Here is a 23,199-nt window from a genome sequence, read left to right as displayed (position 1 = left end):
ATAAATCCCTCCTTCAGTCCCTCATACTCTGCTGCTTTCTATTTTTGCAAGTAGTGGAGGGTAACAGGAGGAGAAATGAATAAAAACTTCCTCCTCCCAACAAACTACTACTGCTGCTCCCAGTTTTGACACCAGACCTATAAGTTCTGCTACCAGACCTAATAAAGTTCTCTTTATTGAATAGGGGGAGAGTAACTGGTCCTATCCACCCCCAGCATAGTACCTCCAGTGACTGTTGCTGGTGTCTATCTTATGTTTCTTTTTAGACTGTGAGCCCTTTGGGGATAGGGATCCATTTTATTTATTTATTATTTCTCTATGTAAATCACTTTGGAAACTTTTGTTGAAAAGCGATATATAAATAGTTGTAGTTGTTGTTGTTGTTTAGGCATGGGTATCAAACTGTGGACCTCCAGCTGTTGTAGGCCTCCAACTAAAGTTGTCAGCACAACTTTACTGACTTCAACAGCTCATCTGAAGAGGGCTTTTTCAAGCTCCCCCCCCCACCCGCCATTCATCTCTGATCCCAAGCCTGGAGAACATCCTTGGCATCTTTAGCTGAAACTCCATAATAAATTTGATAAACATATCAAAACTCTATGTGCTTCCCTTACAATTCCTTGGATGTTCCACTCCAAGCATAAACCTTCAAATGCACCTCATTTTTCAAGTTTAGATGAAATTCAGCGCAAACATCAGATAGATTTTCTAGCCAAACACTAGGCCCCTAAAAGTAACATTCATATAACAGGACCTTTTATACATTTTAAACCTCTATTCAAATTAAAGGGACTCTTCAGTGTCATTTCTTTGCAAACACATTCCTCTCTCAGAAATAAGAAACATTTCAAAATGTGTAAGATGCAGAAACTATAGCCTCACCTTGCGGATACCTCTGCTAAGTTCTTCTCCATAGTTGGTACCTAGGATTTCAAAGAGGACATTGGGATTCCCTCCATTCTCTGCAAACACCAGTTCTCCTGTCAAGCCATTCACTCCACCCTGAGTGCATGAAAACAGAAAAGAGATAAGATTCATATGGAGCTATACACTCATGTCTGCAAAATCTAGATTATCACTTCCTTTATGAAGTACAATTATTGTAAATTTCCCACCTGCTTTATGTAAATTTGAAGTCATGGAAGCTTGGAATAATATATTAGTGACTGAATCCTTGTTCACACAAACAAACAGAAAATATTACCATATTTTTGCCCATACACCCCACCCACAAGTATACCCTGCCCATGAGAATACCCTGTGGAAAGTTAGCACTTACAGGTGAAACTCGGAAAATTAGAATATCGTGCAAAAGTCCATTAATTTCAGTAATGCAAATTAAAAGGTGAAACTGATATATGAGACAGACGCATTACATGCAAAGCGAGATAAGTCAAGCCTTAATTTGTTATAATTGTGATGATCATGGCGTACAGCTCATGAAAACCCCAAATCCACAATCTCAGAAAATTAGAATATTACATGGAACCAAGAAGACAAGGATTGAAGAAAAGAACAATATCGGACCTCTGAAAAGTATACAGTGTACTGTGCTTGATTGGCCAGCAAACTCGCCTGACCTGACCCCATAGAGAATCTATGGGGCATTGCCAAGAGAAGGATGAAAGACATGAGACCAAACAATGCAGAATTGCTGAAGGCCGCTAATGAAGCATCCTGGTCTTCCATAATACCTCATCAGTGCCACAGGCTGAGAGCATCCATGCCACGCCGCATTGAGGCAGTAATTGCTGCAAAAGGGGCCCAAACCAAGTACTGAATACATATGCATGCTTATACTTTTCAGAGGTCCGATATTGTTCTATTCTTCAATCCTTGTCTTCTTGGTTCCATGTAATATTCTAATTTTCTGAGATTGTGGATTTGGGATTTTCATGAGCTGTACGCCATGATCATCACAATTATAACAAATTAAGGCTTGACTTATCTCGCTTTGCATGTAATGCGTCTGTCTCATATATCAGTTTCACCTTTTAATTTGCATTACTGAAATTAATGGACTTTTGCACGATATTCTAATTTTCTGAGTTTCACCTGTATGTGTAAAAGATCAGAGATAGTCCGCACCTAAATATCAGACAATACGTAATCACAGCCACTGGTTGTTCAAGGGTTGTTTGGAAATGAGCTTGTCTTGTGGTAGCAAGCATGAATTGTCCCTTTTGCTAAGCAGGATCCACTCTGGCTTGCATTTGAATGGGAGACATGTGAGTACTGTAAGATAGTCCCCTTAAGGGATGGGCCTGCTCAGGGAAGAGCATCTGCAGGCTTGCATGCAGAAGGTTATACTGTACTGGGACCTGTGCTTTTTAATTTATTCATAAATGATCTAGAAGCAGGGGTAAGCAGGGGTAAACACTGGGATGAAAAACCCCAACTTCAAGTATACGCTGATGGGATCTGAGCTGTTGGTGACTGACCAGGAAAGGGATCTTGGGGTTGTGGTGGACAGCTCGTTGAAAGTGTCGACTCAATGTGTGGTAGCTGTGGAAAAGGCCAATTCCATGCTAGGGATCATTAGGAGGGGGATTGAAAATAAAACAGCTAATACTATAATGCCCTTATACAAAACTATGGTGCAGCCACAAGTGGAGTACTGCATACAATTCTGGTCACCACCTCTAAAAAAGGACATTGTAGAATTTGAAAAGGTGCAGAAGATGGCAACCAAGATGATCAGGGGCCTAGAGCCCCTTTCTTATGAGGCAAGGCTACAACACCTGGGGCTATTTAGTTTAGGAAAAAGACAACTATGGGTAGACATGATAGAGGTCTATAAAATCATGTATGGTGTGGAGAAAGTGGATAGCGTGAAATTCTTCTCCCTCTCACATAACACTAGAACCAGGGGTCATCCCATGAAATTGATTGCCGGGAAATCTAGGACCAACAAACGGAAGTACTTTTTCACACAACACATAATCAATTTGTTGAATTCTCTGCCACAAGATGTGGTGACAGCCAACAACCTGGATGGCTTTAAGAGGGGCTTGGATAACTTCATGGAGGAGAGGTCTATCAATGGCTGCTAGTCAGAGGGCCACCTCCAGCCTCAAAGGCAGGATGCCTCTTAGTTGCAGGGGAGCAACAGCAGGAGAGAGGGCATGTCCTTAGCTCTTACCTACCTGTGGGCTTCTCAGAGGCATCTGGTGGGCCACTGTGTGAAATAGTATGCTGAACTGGATGGGCCTTGGGCCTGAACCAGCAGGGTTCCATGTGATAGATAGATAGATAGATAGATAGATAGATAGATAGATAGATAGATATGTAGGCAACTAATACATCATTGTGAAGGCTAGTCTAGAACCCTGATGTGTTAGTCTTAAAACACGTAATCCCCATCTGCATTCTGAAGTGGGATGATTTCCAGAGAATTGTCACACTTGTATTGCTTTCGAATCAGATCTCATGTGTCACATTTCAAAACGCCTTCACTGCAGTAGAAAAGGGGATGTCACAGTACTACCTTTGGATAAGGTACTGAACATAAATGCTAGGTTAGAATAGTTTATCTTTCCAAGTTCTTTCTCTTCTAAAAAAAAACCCCTTCTCTCATCATCTTTTAAAAAGTAGGGGTGTTCAAGATAGGGACTGCATACACATAGGTGTAACTATGGGGGGGCAGGGGGGGCACGTGCCCCGGGCACCACTTGGCAGAGGGCGCCAAAAAGTGCCCCCACCGATTTGCCGGAAAAAAATTTTTTTGATTTTTTTTTTTTTGGCAGAGCAGTCCCCCTCCCCCGGTCCCGGCGCGCCCCCCCCCCCATTGGCATTGCTCATCCAGCACTGGGCGCCGCGGCGTCTTCGTAGTCCAAGTCTCTGACTCTCACTCCCCGGCGTGCCCCACCGCCCCGCCACCAGTCGCGCATGCATCTAGAGGAGGACACGCACCAGAGCAAACTTCCTGAACAACTCCCTCTTCTGAACAACTTCCTGAACGCCCAAACCAGTTCCCCTTTTTGCTCATTCAAGTCCTTCCTCCCCTATAATCTAACCACGTTTTAACTGAAAAGGTTCAGGGAGGGGGAGATGGGGGGATGTGGAGCCTTGGGTTCCACATCCCCCCATCTCTCCCTTCCTGGACTTTTTCACTATGTAATGCAAGCTAATTTAATTATATGTCATCATCAAAATGGATTAGCTGTTTCAGCCCATCAGGAAAGTCTAAACCTCCACCGATTTAATTAACCAGACTGAAAATCAGATGAACAGAGAATGTTTTAATGAAAGGTAGTATATAAATTTAACAATAAGTAAAACTATCATTAGGAGTAATTAGCAATTACTTAAACATTGGTGCTGCCAAGCAATTTGTAAATAAAAATTGAAGCCCTTTGAAAATAAGCTGGAATTAATTGTAGTTTGGGCAGGGGGTGAAAGTATATACTTCTAAACATTTATTGTTAAATTTATATACCACCTTTCATTAAAAACAACCCCAAAGTGGTTTGGTTTTAGTCATGGATTTTAATTTTAATTGCTCTTTTTGTCAATGTGATGAAGATTAGTTAAATCTGAGTGGTCTTAGGCAACCACTGTTGCATCTGAAATGCCATTTCATTTTTTATTGTCATAAATACTCTCCAACCAATTTAAATAGCAAAGGTGTATATTATCGCTTTATTCAATTGCAGGGAATCTCAAAAAAGCAGGATTTGCAACTAAGGCAGTGCATATCTTCTCTAAAATGGCCCTTTTATAGTTTTTCTAACTTTGAAATCCTAACATAAAACAAAGCATAAATGCATAAATGCTTCCCCCTCCATTTGAAACCTTTTCTGGTGTAAATAGCGCGCGGTTTTGGAAAAGGGGAGTCTTTCTTTAACAGCGGGAGAATAAGGAGTCTTTAGCACTATCACCCTAGTCCCTCGAATTACTTTGGAGTCCTTGGTTTTCATTTTGTTAAAATACAGTCACTCACAAGGGAAAGTCAGGAACAGAACCAGGGCGTGAGGAAGGGGCATCATAATCATAATCATCATCATTGCATCATAATTCTGATGTTTGAGATACAAGCCAACTTCACAGGGTTGTTGTGAGGAAAAACCTAAGTATGTAGTGCATTTTGAAATTTTTGGTAATCTTTGTAATTTTTTTAAGTTTTAAAATAAAAGTTTTCTGAAACGTTTGTCAGTCAGATGTATGTTGGGGGGGCGGCGGGGGGCGCGCGGCAGGGGGGCGCAATTTCAGTGCTTGCCCTGGGCGCCGTTTTCCCTAGTTACGCCTCTGTGCATACACAATTTGACTGTGGTGTGTATTTATTCTCTATCAGTGTCTTCCATATAAAATTTGCTGCATATACAACCCCAAACACAATTTTTCTAACCCAAAGCCTAATCAGCTAGCTGAAAAATCAAGTTTTGCCTTTTCTGCTACATAAATCATCACTATCCATCACTGACAATAAAGAGTCTGAAATCAGAATTCAGCCATCAGATCCAGGGATGATGCATGAGGCAGCAGAGAAAACAGCCTCTGCAACTCCCTTTTCAACAGGGCACATGAAAACTTGCTTTTTGTCAGTAACCTAAACAAATGTGACTAGGAAGACCTTGGAGGCAGCTATATGCAATAAGGTGGCATCATTTTTCTTTCGCTTGTATTGTTGCTATCAGCCTTACTTTAATAATTTACATAGATTACAAATGGAAATTGATATTTTCTAGCACTACCATTATTTCATATTACTGCCCTATTCGCCATATTCTTGAAGTGTCTTTACTGACTAATGGGGAAATTGTCAGAGGCTTGAGTAATGGGAATAAGTCCCCCCCCCCTCCCCAAAAGCAAGAAATAGCTGGATGGACTCTGATTAGAAGGGGAAATGTGGAAGTTGGTCTAATTCATTACGGTTTCTGACAATTCTGAATGTGTGTATTTTGTGACAGATATTACTTTTGCAAATTTTTCTAGGCTGATATTTAAATGGGTTGTAGTCTTTTGCTGGTCACTTGCAAAAGGCTATGGTCACTTCCAGTGGTAGCTGGTGGTTCCTGGGATGCGGGGTGGGCACTAGGCAGGGCAGGTGATGGGTGGAGCCACAGGTAGTGAGAGGTGAAGCCAATTGTGGGCAGTTGAGGAGGTAGAACCAGGACTAGGTGTGTGCCTTAGCTATCACGGACAAAGTGCAGATCTGTTGCGAATGAGTGGGATCAGAATACAAACACAGACACATAAGCAGTGTCTAGATTTGTATCTAACATGGTAGGATCAAACACGAGCACACACACACAGAGAAAAAGAACTGTACAAGCCACAAGCAAAGCACAGACCAGCTCCAAAAGCTGCTTCTGTGAGAGTAAATGCATTCTGAAATCACCAGAGTCAAAAACGAATACTATTATCAATGAACAACAACAAGAAGAAATAACTCTGAGCTGGAGTGGTACAGTGATTAGTGTGCTGGACTAGACTGGGGAATCCAAGTTCAAATCCCCATTCAGCCATGAAACTCACTGACTCTGGGACTTATCTCACTTATCTCTCAGCGTAACCTTCCTCATAGTGCTGTTGGGAGGATAAATGTAACCATGTGCACCACTCTGGGCTTCTTGGAGGAAGCACAGGCTATACATGTAAAAGTAAATACATCTATATAAGCCACAGGTAAAGCGGAGACCAGCTACAATAGTGGAGAACAAATGCATTCTGAAGTTACAAGGGCTCTGATTGCCTATTTTTAAAATGCATACATGAATAATAGAAAAATCACAGGTTGTTCAATGATGTTTGCTGCAGCTATGAACCATCTCCTGCAACTTAGAGGACACCATGGGAAGCAAATATGCATTGGGACACCCTCTCCCTGCCTGCTGTACAACTGGGTGCCACTCTCTGCTCACTTTGGATGCCCACCATTTAGCCTGGTTGTTCATCTTAGCAAGCAACAAATGTGTGTTGTTGGTTTTTTAAAAATAGAGATCATTTCCTTAATCCTTGACAGGTGAACCATAACCACCACTGTACATATAAATGTTATAGGTACTGGCCACAATCTAGAGAAAAGCCTGGATAGCTCTCTGCATGGCAAATGGATTTTAAAAATTATTTTCCTTCCAACAGAATCCATTCCTTCTCTACATGCAAGACACCCACATGGAAATCCACTTCTGTAATTATTTGAAAAGCAGTTTAGACTCAGAAATCCATGCATATGCCTTAAAAAAAACTTTCTGGCTTCTTATGCCAATTTTTAATCTCATTAGAAAAGTCTTAGTTTGCTGTTCCTTCCAATGTGAAATGGGCCATAATGCATTGCATGCAGATCGGATCAGATCAGAGAGCAAGGGAAAGAAAGCAGAGGTTGCATTCCTCCCTACCAAACAAACACAAAGAAGCCAGCAAAAGTTCAGACTTACCAACGACCAGCCAGTCAGCCAACCTGCTCTGTAACCAAAATGGTTATTGGATTCTTCTGAGTAGCTAAAAGAAAAAGACCCTCTGGGCACTGTGATGGCTGCCTGGGGAGTCAATCAGCCTAGTCCCTCTCTGATTGGTTTACAGGGCAGTCCTAAGACCACCCACTTTGCAAAACACGTGTGAGCATGCTTACTGGCTCCTGCCTTATTAATATTAATATTTTAAAATATCTGTGGCTTTTCATTTATTCTGTGCTGCTGTTGCACACCCTCACAACTTAAAGCAGCAGCAGGCTACAGGCAAGAGCAGCAGGGAACAACAGAGGGAGCAGAAGGCAAGCAAAATGGAAGCAGAGACTGAGAAATTTAAGGTGAGTGCCTCCCACATTGCCCATAGATAAGTTCTGCCCCATGTCACTTCACTCAGGGGGTTGGGGGATGGACTCATGCTGTGGTGATTTGCACTAGTCACAAATGTATGCACAAATAACCATTCCACAAATTTCTCACATTCAGTGGAGGAGAATGGCAAACTTAGGTTGACCAAAATTTCAGCAGACGATTTGAAAGAATATTTTTTTGACATTTTTTACCCACCTCCCCCCCAAAAAAACAACAACATAAGAACAGCCCTACTGGTGGATCAGGCCCGAGGCCTATCTAGTCATTTTGTTTCACACATTGGCTCACCAGATGCCTCTGTAGAGCTCATAGGCAAGATGTATGTGCATGCCCTCTCTCCTGCTGTTTTCCCCCTGCAACTTGTATTGAGAGTCATTGTACCTCTGAGGACGGAGGTGGCCCATAGCCACCAGACTAGTAGCCATTGATAGACCTGTCATCCATGAATTTGTCTATGCCCTTTTTAAAGCCATACAAGCCGGTGGCCATCACCACATCCCATGGCAAAGAATTTCATAGATTAATTATATGCTGTGTGAAAAAGTACTTCTTCTTGTCGGTCCTAAATTCCCTGATCTTCAGTTTCATTCGGTGACCCCTGGTTCTAGTGTTGTGGGAGAGGGAGAAAAATTTCTCTCTATCCACCCTCTCCACTCCATGCATAATTTGATACACCTCAATCATGTATTCCCTTAGTCACCTGTTTTCCAAGGTAAAGAGCCCCAGATGCTGTAGCCTAGCCTCATAAGGAAGGTGCTCCAGGCCCCTGATCATCTTGGTTGCCCGCTTCTGCACCTTTCTCAGTTCTACAATATGCTAACTTAGGGTTATCAAAGCTGTAGACAGTACTCCAGATGTGGCCATACCATAGATCTGTATAAGTGCATTATAATATTAGCATTTTAATTTTCAATCTCCTTCCTAATGATCCCTAGCATTGAATTTGTCTTTTTTACAGCTGCTGTGCAATGAGCTGACATTTTCACCTCAAGATCTCTTTCCTGGTCAGTCACCAACGGCTCAGATCCCATCACTGTATATGTGAAGTTGGGGTTTTTTTTTGTCCCAATATGCATCACTTTACATTTGCCAACACTGAATCACATTTGCCATTTTGTCGCCCACTCTCCCAGTTTGGAGAGATCTTTTTACAGCTCTTCATAATCTGTGGTGGATTTCACTACTCTAAATAGTTTAGTGTCATCTGCAAATTTGGCCACTTTGCTGCTTACCCCAACTTCTAGATGATTTATGAACAAGTTACTGTAAATTGCACTGGTTCTAGTATCAATCCCTGGGGGACCCCACTTCTTACTTCTCTCCATTGTGAAGACTCTCCATTTATACCTACCCTCTGTTTCCTCTCCTTCAACCAGTTACTGATCCACACATGAACTTGTCCCCTTATCCCATGACTGCTACATTTACTGAAGAGCCTTTGGTGGGGAACTTTGTCAAAAAGCTTTTTGGAAGTCCACATATACTATGTCAACTGGATCCCTTTTATCCACATGCCTGTAGACACTCTCAGTGAATTCCAAAAGGTTAGTGAGACAAGACTTTCCCTTGCGGACACCCTGCTGGTTCTCCTTCAGGAAGGCCTTTTCTCCTATATGTTTAACAATTTTGTTCTTAAATATGCTTTCCATCAATTCACCCGGCACCGAAGTTAATTTCCAAGATCCGCCCTGGATCCCTTTTTGAAAATTGGAGTTACATTGGCTGCTTTCCAGTCCTCTGGTACAGATTCTGATTGTAGGGACCAGTTACATATTTTTGCTAGCAGATCAGCAATTTCACATTTATATTGACTGACTGAATGCTGACTGACTGAGTAGATTAATCTACAGTGGTCCCTCTACTTACGAAATTAATCCGTTCCGAATGCACATTTGTAAGTCGAAAAATTCGTAAGTCGAAAAGCGGTTTCCCATAGGAATGCATTGGGAACGGATTAATGCGTTCCGGAGCCTAGAAAAAAGACCCAGACCCCCAGTAAGGCTTGCAAACTGCACAGGAACATTTCTTTTCAAGAATAAACAGGCAGTAAACAGGCAGGCAAGTCAAGGAAACCGCATGTAAAATTTGTAAGTCGAGGAAACCCCATCTAAAAATTTGTAAGTCGAGGAAACCCCATCTAAAAATTTGTAAGTCGAAAAATCCGCATCTAAAACCGGATCTAAAACTGCCGTTTGTAACTCGAAAAATACTTATGTCGAGTAGTTTGTAAGTCGAGGGACCACTGTAATAGGTTAGTTCAGTGTTCTTCATTGTAAGGCCCAAGGACCAGTGATAGCTCTCATGAACCCCGAGTGCACCTCCCTGACTAATTGTTCATTGGGTCTATGTGAAGCTTTAGCCCAAGCTGAATACTATGCAGTCCTCCTGGCACCATGCAGCGATTACCATTCCCACTTTGCTCAGTGCCAGAGGGTTCTTTTAAGGCAGGCCTGCCCAAAATTAGGCCACCCAGATATTTTTGGTCTACAGCTCCCATATTCCCCAGCCACAGTGGCCAATAGCTAGGGATTATGGGAATTATAGGCCAACATCTGCAGGAGGGCCGAAGTTGAGCAGCCCGGCAATTGAGACTCACTTGGAGCATTATAGGGCAGGAGTGACTCAGTATGGAGACACTACAGACATAGTCTGGAATCTCTAGAATTATATACATATACACCAACATATATCAGGCAAAATTGAGAAGTGAATAAAGCAAATCCTGGGGATGAACATTTATTAGTTTGAAGGGGAGGGACGAGGATCCTGGAATACCCGAAGAGTTGTTTAATACAACAAAGCAACTGGTCCGGTTCTGACAGTGCATTCTGTCAGAATCTCAAACACGTAAGAGACTTGGACTCTTCTGCACCTTTGTGCTTGCCCCATTAATGTGCATGGAAAGGAGCAACAGAACTAATTGTTCTCTACGTCAGTTACTGAGCTTGCAATCGACCTGGGGACAGATCAGGGGATCAAGAGAACTGTGTGTCCAAATTAAAATGGTACAGCACAGTTTATTTTATTTTATTTTATTTTATTATTTATTTATTTATTTATTTATTTAGTTATTTAACATTTTATATCCCGCTCTTCCTCCAAGGAGCCCAGAACGGTGTACTACATACTTAAGTTTCTCCTCACAACTACCCTGTGAACTAGGTTAGGCCAAGAGATAAGTGACTGGCCCAGCTATTTCACCTAGTTCACTTGCTATTTTCTCTGTATGATGAGCAGGCAGAACTAAACCACAAATGGACTCAGGACAGTTACCAGTTAAATATTTCTCCACAGACACACTGACTGAACAGGGCCTCTGAATGAATTAGGGCTACCAAGTCAAAACTGAGGACTCCTTCGGACATTACATTCACAGTGGGAGAGCCATGGCAGCCTAGCTTCATCCTGCTTTATTCAGGCAATGTCTGAAATCCTGGTCCACTTGGGAGATCTGAATACCAGTTGCAGGGCAGCAACAGCGGGAGCGAGGGCATGCCTTGATTTCTTGCCTGTTGGCTTTCCAGCGGCATCTGGTGGGCCTGTGTGGGCAGGGGCGTATCTAGGGTGGGGCAGGCAGGGCACATGCCCCGGGCGCCACTTGAAGGGGGGCGCCATTTTGTAGAATTTTTTTTTAAAAGGCTGCAAAAACAAAATGGCCACTGTGCATGCTCAGATGGCCTCTGAGGCCCTAGGTAATGCTAGGCCTTGCAGAGGTCATTTGAGCATGCATGGTGGCCATTTTGTTTTCAGCGGCCATTTTTTTTAAAAAAAGATTATTTTTAAAAATGGCTATCGCACATGCTCAATTGGTCCCTGCGAGGCCCTAGAGGCCAGCAGGGGGAGGGCAGACCCCCCACGGCCTTTAGGAAGCCCCCTGAAGGGGCTACAGGTAACAAAAATATTTTAAAAATTAATATAATATAAGACACTGTACACATATTCAGATTGGCACTATGTACAGAGAATCAGGGCTTGTGAATAATGAGCTGAAGTTTATGAGCTAGGATTGTATTTATTTGCTCTTACTTTGCTTCTTGTGATAAGTGAGTTAAATGTGATGTCTTAATAATATGGTTATTAATGGTGAGTTTGTCTTTGAATCAGTGTGAAATCCTTAGTATTAAGGCCCACTGGGAGTTTCTTGCTCTCTTTCTCTCATTTTAACTGTCTTTCTGAAATACTAGAATATATTCCAAGCAGTGACACAGTTTACTCTGCATATCCTTTAATTATTTTCAGAGTATCTGGGAAAAGTCAAATTCTCCACTGATTTTTAAAACTTACAGTATGTAATGGTGATGCTACAATACATAGCAGAGAATTAGACAGGCACTTCTGTTTAGTTCTCCAAGTACACCTCCACATAGTATTTGGGTATTTCATGAGCCCCAGAATACTGAAATTTGTAGTTTTCCAGCATTTTTTGGTCTGGCTACATCCACTGGTAAATAGTTTTTGAAATATTAAAAGATTAACAAGCTTGTCTTGTATTTTTGAGCTGATATTATGGTGAAGTTATCTGAAAGATGGGTGTCAGATGTTTGGACAGGGGGCGCAATTTCAGTGTTTGCCCTGGGCGCTATTTTCCCTAGATACGCCTCTGAGTGTGGGAAACAGGATGCTGGACTAGAAAGGCCTTGGGCCTGATTCAGCAGGTCTGTTCTTATGAGGAGTTTACAACATGGCTGCTCCCCTTGCCAGTGCTGCTCTTTTCAGGAACTGGAGCAATGCTTGTCAAGTAGTGAAGAAGGAAATTTCCTCTTTCCCCTTGTTGTTTTACCTACATAAGCCCTAAAGGTCACCAGTTTCTGCACCCTGCTGTTACAGGGCCCCTTTTCATAGAAACAACACTCTGCCCCGCCTGGCGATTAATAAGCACCTGTTGACCATTCCTTGCCCTGCCTGATTAGGGATAAGCATAGCTAAAGCTGATTGGTGCATTATTGCTGATTTCTGCCTTATAATTGGTTCTCCTTGTCTACCAATGGCTAAGCTTTATTTTGCTTCTACTAGTATGATTGGTGTATACCATGAAACCTAGCCTCCGATAGGCTCTGTATTCATTCCTATAGCCTGTAAACAGTATAAAAGACTCTTGCCAAAAAGCCTGAGTGTGTGCTCTTGGAAGAGAGACACCCAGCATGTCGTGATCAATAAATGCTTGGACCTGAGGGACGGCTTGGCCTCTGCTTGTTAAACAAACCCAGAATTCCTGAAATTTCTCCATCAGTAGTCCTATCTGTACTGAGGCTTCTGGCATTCCTGAGCAGCACTGAGCAGCAGGGGCTCCCATGCCATCAAGGAAACATCAGAAGTGGTCTTGAAAAGGCGTCTGTGCTTTAGTACAGATGAGAGAATGCCACATGTATCGTTTCTTTCACCACAGGGCTGCATGGATAGAAAAGCCATCCATGGCTGAATTTTTCTTCCTATGTAACTCTTAAAAGTACAAGAACTTCCTTTTGCCAGGCTCAGCAACACTTTTGCACCGCTACATTTCTGATTATTGGCACCTATCATATTGACCAGACTTTAAGGTTGGTCTCACAACCGGCTCTACCCAGGGTAGGTCAGCCCTACCTGGGTAGAGCCATTTGTGAGAAGTGCAGGGATCAGTCCCGACCCCAGCACTCCACAAACAGGTAGCCTGCTAGATCTACTTTGAAAACTTTTTAAACCACCACTGTGCAAAGGCAGCGAGAGCTCCAAGTGGGCCCACCTGCCTCCAAAAGCATGACAGATCACTGGGCCATCTTTGCGTGTGCGTCTGCGTGGGATGGTGGCAGAGACAGCGGCGAGAGCTCCTCCCATAGGCCCACATGTCTCCCAAATGACAGGTTGGGCTGTTTCCAGACCATTTTAGGCCTCTGCACACATGCACACGAGGCCCGAAACGGGCTGAAAATGTTTTAAAAGTAGATTTAATTCCACTCCCCCAAGCCTTTTACATGTAAAGGGGAACTCTTGCTGGGGTGGCAAATCTTTGGTCGCCTATGGGTGGCAAAAAGCTTAATCCGCCCCTGGTCAAGAGCTAGGTTTTGCAATATTAGAACTAGCACCTCTGGTACTTTTGGCTTTGTCAAGAAACCATTAATCAAAAACACACAAAGTCCTCTTGTAACCAGGGAATCCAGTTTTAGCAATAGCAATAGCAATAGCACTTACATTTATATACCGCTTTATAGCCGAAGCTCTCTAAGCGGTTTACAATGATTTAGCATATTGCCCCCAACATTCTGGGTACTCATTTTACCGACCTCGGAAGGATGGAAGGCTGAGTCAACCTTGAGCCCCTGGTCAGGATCGAACTTGTAACCTTCTGGTTACAGGGCAGCAGTTTTACCACTGCGCCACCAGGGGCTCTGTGCTCCCTTACTTGGAAGCAGATCAATTGAGATGAATGGGACGCTTCCAAGTGAACATAATTTGGACCGGGCTGCAAAAATAGCACGGGGGGTGCTACGATCAGTTTTGGCAGTCAAAGTCAATTATACTTTAAATTGCACACAGCATGTATTAGATGCCCAGAGACATAAGTTTTGGGCAGTATAAAAATATTTTAAATAAATAAAATAAAATAAAATAAGATGTCTAAGAGCTGACATGACCATTGTATTGATTATGGAAGAGATGACATCACTGATTATAGCAGGGACGTAATCAATGGAAGTATCTACTAGCATCAATCCATGACACATCGGAGCAAGCAGGTAACTTCTATTTTAGAGGCTCTGGATTACACCCCTAGTGTCTAATATGGATCAACCATGTGGAAAATTGTAAATCCTCGTCACCAAGCAGCTCCATTAATATTAAAAACTGATGACCTCTTTATTTGCAAATTAAGAACTGAATTTTGAACAGCCTGATGGCTACATTGGAAGAGAGTTGGAAGGGGAAATGTACTACAACCCACATTTACCAGCTGGAGCCACACATTATGTACTGTGCTTTTAGACAGGCAAAAAAGGTCACGTCTAAGCTGTCCTTTTTCTGTCAAATGTTGAGGGGGAATTAGCCACAGCACTATTAACAAGAATTCTGCCTTGAACCTCCAGAAAGTCCAATTGCTATTGTTTATACAATGTAGACCCTGCGGGTTTCCAGAAGCTAAAAATGAAAGGAGAAGCATTAAAAACCAAAAGCCCAGAGGTAATAGTTTGAAACCAGAAAAGAGATTAGAAATTGATTATTCTCACTAAGGAAGCACAACAAAAGCTATGGTCTGAATCTAGCCATCAACATGTGCAATTCTCTATTGCTTCCACTTGGATTTCCATGCACCCGGAGTTCCAAATGTTGGGGTCAGTTTTATCTGTCAAGCACAATTTAGCCACAACTTACTTCAGAAATAAATATGAAGTATATAGAAGTATATAGAAATAATTCTGAGGGAGGGGGAAGTATTGAATGACACAACTATGTGCCTGTCCCAACATTCTCAAAATCTTATCTCCAACCACGTCTGCTGGGAAACTATTTGGATTATATTGCTTTTATTTTTAAAAAAAATCAATGTATTTCTCATTTTCATTGAATTCTGCTATGTGTACACCACCTGTTGGGCACAGGAAAAATTAAATAAATCTATTTATGGCTATGATTTCTCTCTCTCTCTCTCTCTCTCTCTCTCTCTCTGGAAGTAACAATAAATTAAAAGTCTGAAATCTTGTCTGCTTTCAATGGATAGACATCTTTCAAGGCTAAGTAATGAGACAAAGAACAGAGTACAACCGCCAGATCCCATGAAGGGGAAAAACACACACGCACACATCTTTACTTATAATGTTTGTGCACCAAGCACCAGATTCATCTACAAAAGCAGCATAATGAAGGAAGAAGCTGCATCTGGTAATCAAGAGATTGCTCTAGAGGTTAGCGTGGTGGACTACAACTGGGGAGAACCAAGTCCAAATCTCTGTTCAGCATGCAACTCACTGAGATAGTACACACGGCCAAATGAGTGGGTGGGGCGGAGGGCTGGCCCACCGATGTTGGGCACATAAGCGATGTTGCTCTCTTGGCTCTCCTGCTCGCCTGACACACGATCAGTGCTGCGGAAAGTGGCAGAGCAAGGAGCCTGAAGATAAAGTCCTTTGGCATCCCTCAATGTACCACCCCAGGAGAGCAGTGCATTGAGGGATCCTCCCTCCACCGGACGCTCTTGCTGCCTGGCTTTGTGTGTGCGTGGGGTGCCTGCAACAACCCCGACACTGGGATTACGGGCATTCTCACGCCCTTAAACCCAGGCCAAAGCCTGGGGTAAATTCCCGGGCTTGGGGCAGAGACAGCTTCGGGCTTGGGATAGATCCTGGCAGTACACACAGGCAGCCAAGGCCAGGCTGGACTTTCCAAGCCTGGGCTTGGCTGCCCATGTGAATAGCTTCACTGTGTGACTCTGGGCGAGTCAGCTATCTATCAGCCTAACCTATCACACAAGGTTTTTGTGGGAATAAATCTAACCATGTATTAGATTTTTCTGGGTTTCTTGGAGGAAGAGCAGGACATAAATGTAAAAATTATGTATGTATGTAAAAAACATACATACGTACATTTAAAAAAACATACATACATACAATTATTCTTTCTTCACAGCTCTTGAAAACACTTGAGCCTTGTCTCTCTAGTAACTTGAACAAGGACATTGTGGCAGGAGATGAATGGGAGAATTTTCTTTAAGAAAGAGCTTCTCAAAGAAAGAAAGAAAAGGTTATGCCAGTGTCCAGATAGATGTACTTTGTACTCCTGTAAGAGCAGAGTGGCTCCAAAATATATGTGTCTGCGAAAAAAGCCACAATATATTGTGGGTGGAGAGCCATTTCCAGGAAAGGCTGTTCTTGAGCCATAATACATTTAAGTTCTTTATCGAACATATGTATGGATAATGCATACATACATATTTGGTAACCAGGAGAAAGTATTAGCAAGCAGGAGTGGGCAGGCTCAAGCAGGCACGAGATGGGCAGGAGCCCCCAGCAAGAGCGGGTAGGGAGGTGGCCCCAAAGGTGAGGTGGCCCATGTTCTATGGACACCTTGGAACACTGGTAGCTCAGGCTCTGCAACTGGGCATGTCTTTCTTAGCTACTCAGATATCTAGTTGGGTTCCAAGTTTCATTGGATGGGCACATGAGCCAGGATGGAGTAAGAGAAGAGAAGTAACATCTAGACACTTACACTTGGTTCTTACTCAAGGATTTCAAAAGTCTAACTGTAGTACCATAGAGAACAGGATCATAAGCGCATGTCAGGAGGAGAACTGGTCTTGTGGTAGCAAGCATGAAGTAACAAGCATGACCCTTTGCTAAGCAGGGCCCACCCTGGTTGCATTTGAATGGGAGACCACATGTGAGCACTGTAAAATATTCCCTTTAGGGGATGGGACAGCTCTGGGAAGATCACCTGAATGCTTGCATGCAGAAGGTTCCAAGCCCCTTCCCAGGCATCTCCAAGATAGGGCTGAGAGAGATTCCTGCCTGCAACCTTGGAGATGCCGCTGTCAGTCTGAGTAGACAATACTGAGCTAGATGGACCTATGCAATGACTCAGCATATGGCAGCTGCCTATTTTCCTATGTTCCTAACACCTTTTTTTTTAAACCTCCCTCTCCTTTTTAGCACATCAGTCTTGTTCGGATAACTTAAACATTTAGTCAGGAGAGACTGTTTAAATATATGCTAAATTGATTAAGTGAAGTAATAATCTTTTTTTAAAAATCCCAAAATTTCATTGGTTCCTCAGCTGAATTATATCTGTTCTCATCAGTTTTTTTTTCTTTTGTACTTTTCTGCAACAATAAAAAAATCTAGAAAAGGAAAATGAACATTCTTATGCACAGGGAGAAAAATGTGATGAAATAAATCTATGAATATCCACATGTTGCGCAGCCATCTGCTTCCATAACAGAACTGTGTCCCTGCTCATTGAGGCTGCTCCAAGCTCAGCTGACATTTTGTCGAGCAGCAGAGCATGATTCACCCTTTCTGCATTAGTATTCTTTGCAGTCCAGAAATATGTCCCCGAAGGCCACACAGCCCTCAGGGATACATTTCTGCACAGCAAAGAGCATTGCCATGGCTCGGTGCTGTCACAAACTAAGCAGTTTGTGTACAAAGTGTTTGCACGGGGTTGACATTAAAGATATTAGGGGATGGGGCCAGTGGCTACACCAGGAAAAATTGAGTGTGGGCACAGAAGGTGCAAAGTGCATTTAGAATGGGCAAGCTGTGTCCTACATATTAAATTTCTGAAACAGAAATGGGGGGCGGGGTAAACTACTTGCCCGAGGGAATGCTTGCTCCTTTTGCCCTCTCTGGAGCTGCCCCTGGATGGGGCCATAGCTCAGTGGTAGAAAATCTGTGTTGCATGCAGGTTCCATGGCCAATCTCTGGCATATCCAGGTTGCGCTGGGAGAAACTCCTGCCTGAAACCTTGGAGAGCTATGGCCACTCAGTACAGACAATACTAAGCTAGATGGATCAATGGTCTGACTCAGCATAAGGCCGTGTTCTGTTATTTTCTCTTTCACAGGATATGTTGATAATCACCAGCTTGGATAGCTTTTAAAGGGGTTTAGACAAAGTCATGGAGGACAGCTCTAACAATGGTGACTAGTCTTGATGTCTATAGGCTACCTCTAGGTTCAGAAGTAGGACACCTCTAAATACCAGATGCAGAGGATCAACAGAAGGAGAAGGGCTACCTCCTGCTTGTGGGCTTCCCAGAGGCATCTGGTGGGCCACTGTAGGAAACAGGATGCTGGACTAGATAGGCTCTTATATCCAGAAAGGCTCTTATATTCATATGACCCCTCAAAAGTCATATGAATTTCAGTGCTGGAGGCAGAAAATCCAAAGAACACAGGATAAAATGACAAAAAGCAATCTGTACTTTCAGGGCCAGTTCAGATGACATATGGAACCGCAGGCCCAGTGGAACCATGGTTCTGCACCCCCTCCTCCCATTCTCCAATTCAGACCTTTGCAGTCTTGACTGCAGAGAGGCTGGGGAGCTGGCTGTGTGGGCTTCCTTATGTCCTGAAGAACAACCCGCACTGTCAATAGGAGCGAGAGCGAGGGAGGAGCTTCCTCCCTCGACTCCAGTTTGAGCCAAGGCAAACTCTAATCCCTGAACATAACAGAACTGCTGCCAAAATGCAGTAACTCAGTATAAACCGAAGGTAACAATTGCAGTTAGGGGAGGGAAACCACGGGTCTATTTTTGGTTTTGGAACTCTAATTCCCATTTCAGATGTTCAGGTTTGGGAACCAGAGGTGAAGGGACTTCCGGTTTCCCATTACATCTGAACCGGCCCTAATGGTGTCAATGCTTAAATTACAAGGAGGCCAAAATTCCAGGGAGGTCACGGGGCAAGTTGTTTAATCTTTTGTGATACATTCCTTAGCTAGATATTACATTCAGATGTAACAACAAATCAGGTTTGCCATTATGAGCATGACTGAGACTTGGCCTCTCACACTCCATCTCTCCTTTCCCTCTTACTCCATACATAAGCAGAGGAGATGACAAACTTCCAGAACTGGTTTGTAGCAAACTTCAGTATCGTTTGCTATTTATTCAAAGCAGATAAGCTGTAGTTTGTGTAAGGAACAGAAAGCAAGCATCATCCCAAGGCTCAACCCAAGGCCTGGACAGAGTTGAAATAGATTTCAACTTTTCATTTAAGTTTTGCATTTTGAACCTTCATATGCAAACACTCATCTCATCTGCAGGAAGCAATCTGAGATGAGTGAATTGCAAAGGAACTCTCTGGAGCTTTCCTTGGCATAAAGCTGTGTATCTGTGACTGCTTTTTAGATGCTTTCCCTAAAAGCATTTTAATACATGAGTAAAGAGATGTAAACATTAGAAGTTGCCATAGTGAGCAGGAAAGTTCTGAAATCTCCATATCTTTTAAATTAGTCCCATACAATTCAACTACAGCTTTAATACACCAGGAAATTTTTCATTTTCTCTTGCCTTTTTTCTTTCATATTGCATCTGGCCGGACATTTTTCTTCATATTGCAGGGAGAATTGCCTCACAAATTAATCATCACTTCGAGTGACTGCTGTGAGGACAAAGGAGGAATTTGTTTGTTTGTTTTATTAATTATCCCCTCTTTAAAAGGCAGAAAATGGCAGGAGACAAACTAGAAATCTTAGTGAGGTTGACAGAGCAAAGGATTTCATAAACTCCAGAGCTTTCACAGTGCAAAATTATTGCATATGTGAGTGAACTGATGTCACATCTACAAATGTCAAATGTAAGTATTTTGGAAGAGCCAAAAAACCCACCCTCCATTAGAGCTTATTCCTGGCCTACCTTTAAGATGTGTCCAAACAGAACAGACATCTATTCATACACTATTAATACAGCCCTTAAGAGTCAAATAGATGCCCACAACTCCATCACTCACTGTTAGCCCACAGATCCCCACAACTCAATTTGTTGATTATTGTCCTAGTGTAAACCATGCACTAGCTGGAATCATACTATAAGCTTAGAAAAAGAAATGTTTAGAAATGTACTGAACAGAAAAGTGGGAAAGCACATACTGGATGTGTTCCGAAGGGAAGTGCAAGACACCAAGGGTCTTGAACCAAAGGCTCTGGCACTTTGCTCTCTGTACCAAGAAGGTAGCTCATAGGTCAAAGAACTGGATGGCCTAGGCCATGCTGTTTGACTGTACCCCTGACTGTGACCAGAAGTGAAATTGCAGCCAGCCAGCTAAAGAAAAAGCACATGACCTGGGGAGCCAATAGAGTCCCTACTAGACCTACAATAAGGAAGAACTCCTCTAAGCTTGTCTCCTCAGTCTGAACTTCTTGTCTCAAGGTGAAGGTGCTAGACAGATGCTGCCTTGCCTTCTCTGCCCTACCATCTTGTCTGGAACCTGAACATCAGCCCATTCTTGACCATGCTACCTCAGATCTCTGACTGGTTTCTTCAGAATCGGACTAGCCTGCCTTTGACCATTCCAGATCTTCAACTGGTCCATGCTAAAATCTGGCCCTAGCCTGCTTGGCCACACTGGGCCATGATCAAACCCCTCTCCAGTTACATGAAACAGCCCACTGGCATATTTAATAGGTGTGTGTGTGTGTCTGTGTTGGTTCAAGAATAAGCTTTTAAAAAATGGAATCAGGCCATTCAGTTAACTTTTTCTCAACACAGGAACAAATGTACCTCAAAAGAAATAAAATATGTATGAACTCGGTTTATTTTCGGAACCTCATTCATTCCCATTAATGTGGGAGGGCTTACTTTTGCCAGTGGCCAGAGAGCTCCCCAACATACTTCCTGACTGGCTTCCACCATTTGGATGCCTCACAATACCTAGTGATAGCTGCCAGTGGGAGGTACCATGTTTTTGTGGCAACCATCGTTTGCCTCCCACAATGTCCTAGAAATATGCTGCATCCAGCCCACTGTGGAATCCAAATGGCCACTACCAGTAGGGGACTTTGAAAAACACTTCCCATCCAAGACTAATTGGGAGTAACAAAATGAATGGAAGACAAATGAAAGAATAACCAAATGAATGTTTATGAACAAAAGAATAACTAAACGAATAGAGATGATTAACAACAATGAATGGAGAAATGAAACCAAATACAATGCTCCCAAACCCCTAATTTTTATTAGTCAGAAAGGACAGGGAATGCTGACAGTTGTCCACCTTCCATGCTTCCTTTTCTTCCTTTATTATAAGTGTATTAAGAAAGCAAAAAACAAACAAACCTCCTCCTCAATCCAAAGATCCACTATCTCAAGACACACACTCAAAATTACTTGATTATCTGGATTATTTATTGGCAACATTCACATGTAACATGGAACTGTGGGTCCAATTGACCCGCAGTTCTGCTCCCCCTCTTACGCCCTCCTGTCCAAATTCAGTTCTGCTCCCCCTCTTACGCCCTCCTGTCCAAATTCAGACATAAGGGAGAGCTCCCTCTCTGCAGTGAGACTCCAGAGAGGAGGGGGAACAGGCTGCCTGGACTTCCTTCTTGACTGAAGGACAGCCCCGACAGCCAATCACAGCTGGAGGGAGGGAGGAGCTTCCTCCCACAACTCCAGTTGCCGATGAGGGAGACTGCAGTGCCGCATTCGGACGTAATGCTGGCATGGTGGAACCGGAGTTGAAGGCAGTGAAACCCACTACAAACTGAAGGTACAAACCAGAGTTTGCAGAGGGAAACCACAGTTCCATTTTTTTGTCCAAACTGCAGTTGCACGCATTTGGATGTATACAAATTTCATCCGGAGGACCCTTTACCTCCAGTTTCATGTTACATCCAAATGCAGCCACTGTATAACAAGTTGGTTACACTGCTTTGTGTTAATATACGTAGATGACCAAGTGAGAACCTAACATGGTGTGCATGCATTCATAGAGAAACCCACTCATTTATACAGTCTCCCATATGGTGACTCTTCTAAAGACCCCTATTACTGACTGGAAACCTATGCAATGATATAATTTTCATCCCTATGTTGGCAGAGGCTACAAATGGGTATCTTCAACTTGGATGTTTCCATAACACATAATTACCACTTGGTAAATGTCTCTTTGTATTCTTCAGCATTGTGTCTATCTGGTGCGGATGTATTTTCATTATTTTCGGGTACAATTATTGTCCTTGATTTCAAGGATAAAATATAAGTGGCCATATTTCAAATGTTTCAGTGCATTATTATTGATGAGTGGGACTCTGTCCTGCATTAATGTCTGAGAGTACATAGATTAATCAATATAGATTAATAGAGTATTTTGAGGAGGCGGTATATAAAAAAATATAAATAAATAAATAAATAAATAAATAAATAAATAAATAAATAAAGTGGAAGAAATTAAACTATCATTTTCTTGGTGGGACCAATTACAAAGGGAACATGATAATGTTCCCGCTTAAAATCTCCACAGGCCTAAGAACTCCATAGCCATATGGTAGATGTGGACAACCAGCTGTTTCGGTCATTCATGTGGTAATAAACTCTCCTTAGGCAAATATTTCTCCTGTTGAGGGCTACATTTTGTAGGTCTTGAAAACGTTATTGCAGAGAGAGCCAACACTTGATCGAAATTTCCAGATGAACAAGTTATTATCACACAGTAATTGAAAACACTATGAAAACCATGGTCTTGTGAATCTAGCAGAAGAATCATAGATATGTTGGGGGGGGGGAAAGGACTCTGGACAATTTCTTGATTTTTGCTTAACAACTTGCTTAATACACTGTATTAAGTAGACATTCTTGATATCCCATACACATTCTAAATCCAGATTTTTAAGGAAAGAGCCACAAAAGGGCTCCAGCCAACAAGATGGTGCCCCAATTGACCTTGGAGGACATTTCTGGCCACTAGGAACCGCAGGTAGGTGAATTTTAACTCTTTTTCGATCCACGGATAATG

The 23,199-nt window shown here is 42.6% G+C and overlaps 1 protein-coding gene across 8 annotated transcripts in view; it reads right to left on the bottom strand.

The window, feature by feature from the left end:
* The window catches only part of GRID2 (glutamate ionotropic receptor delta type subunit 2), a 1,329,997-nt gene that overhangs the window by 419,870 nt on the left and 886,928 nt on the right, over positions 1–23,199 (bottom strand). For all 8 annotated transcript variants that reach the window (XM_053253719.1, XM_053253720.1, XM_053253717.1 and 5 more), the window contains one exon: positions 883–1,002. In XM_053253719.1, the coding sequence (XP_053109694.1) occupies positions 883–1,002 (120 nt within the window). The remainder of the gene's footprint in view (positions 1–882; positions 1,003–23,199) is intronic.

Source organism: Hemicordylus capensis, chromosome 5 (genome assembly GCF_027244095.1).
Source record: "Hemicordylus capensis ecotype Gifberg chromosome 5, rHemCap1.1.pri, whole genome shotgun sequence".
Taxonomy (NCBI): domain Eukaryota; kingdom Metazoa; phylum Chordata; class Lepidosauria; order Squamata; family Cordylidae; genus Hemicordylus; species Hemicordylus capensis.
Note: the sequence above shows the minus strand (reverse complement) of the source record. Positions and strands in the feature narration are given on the sequence as shown.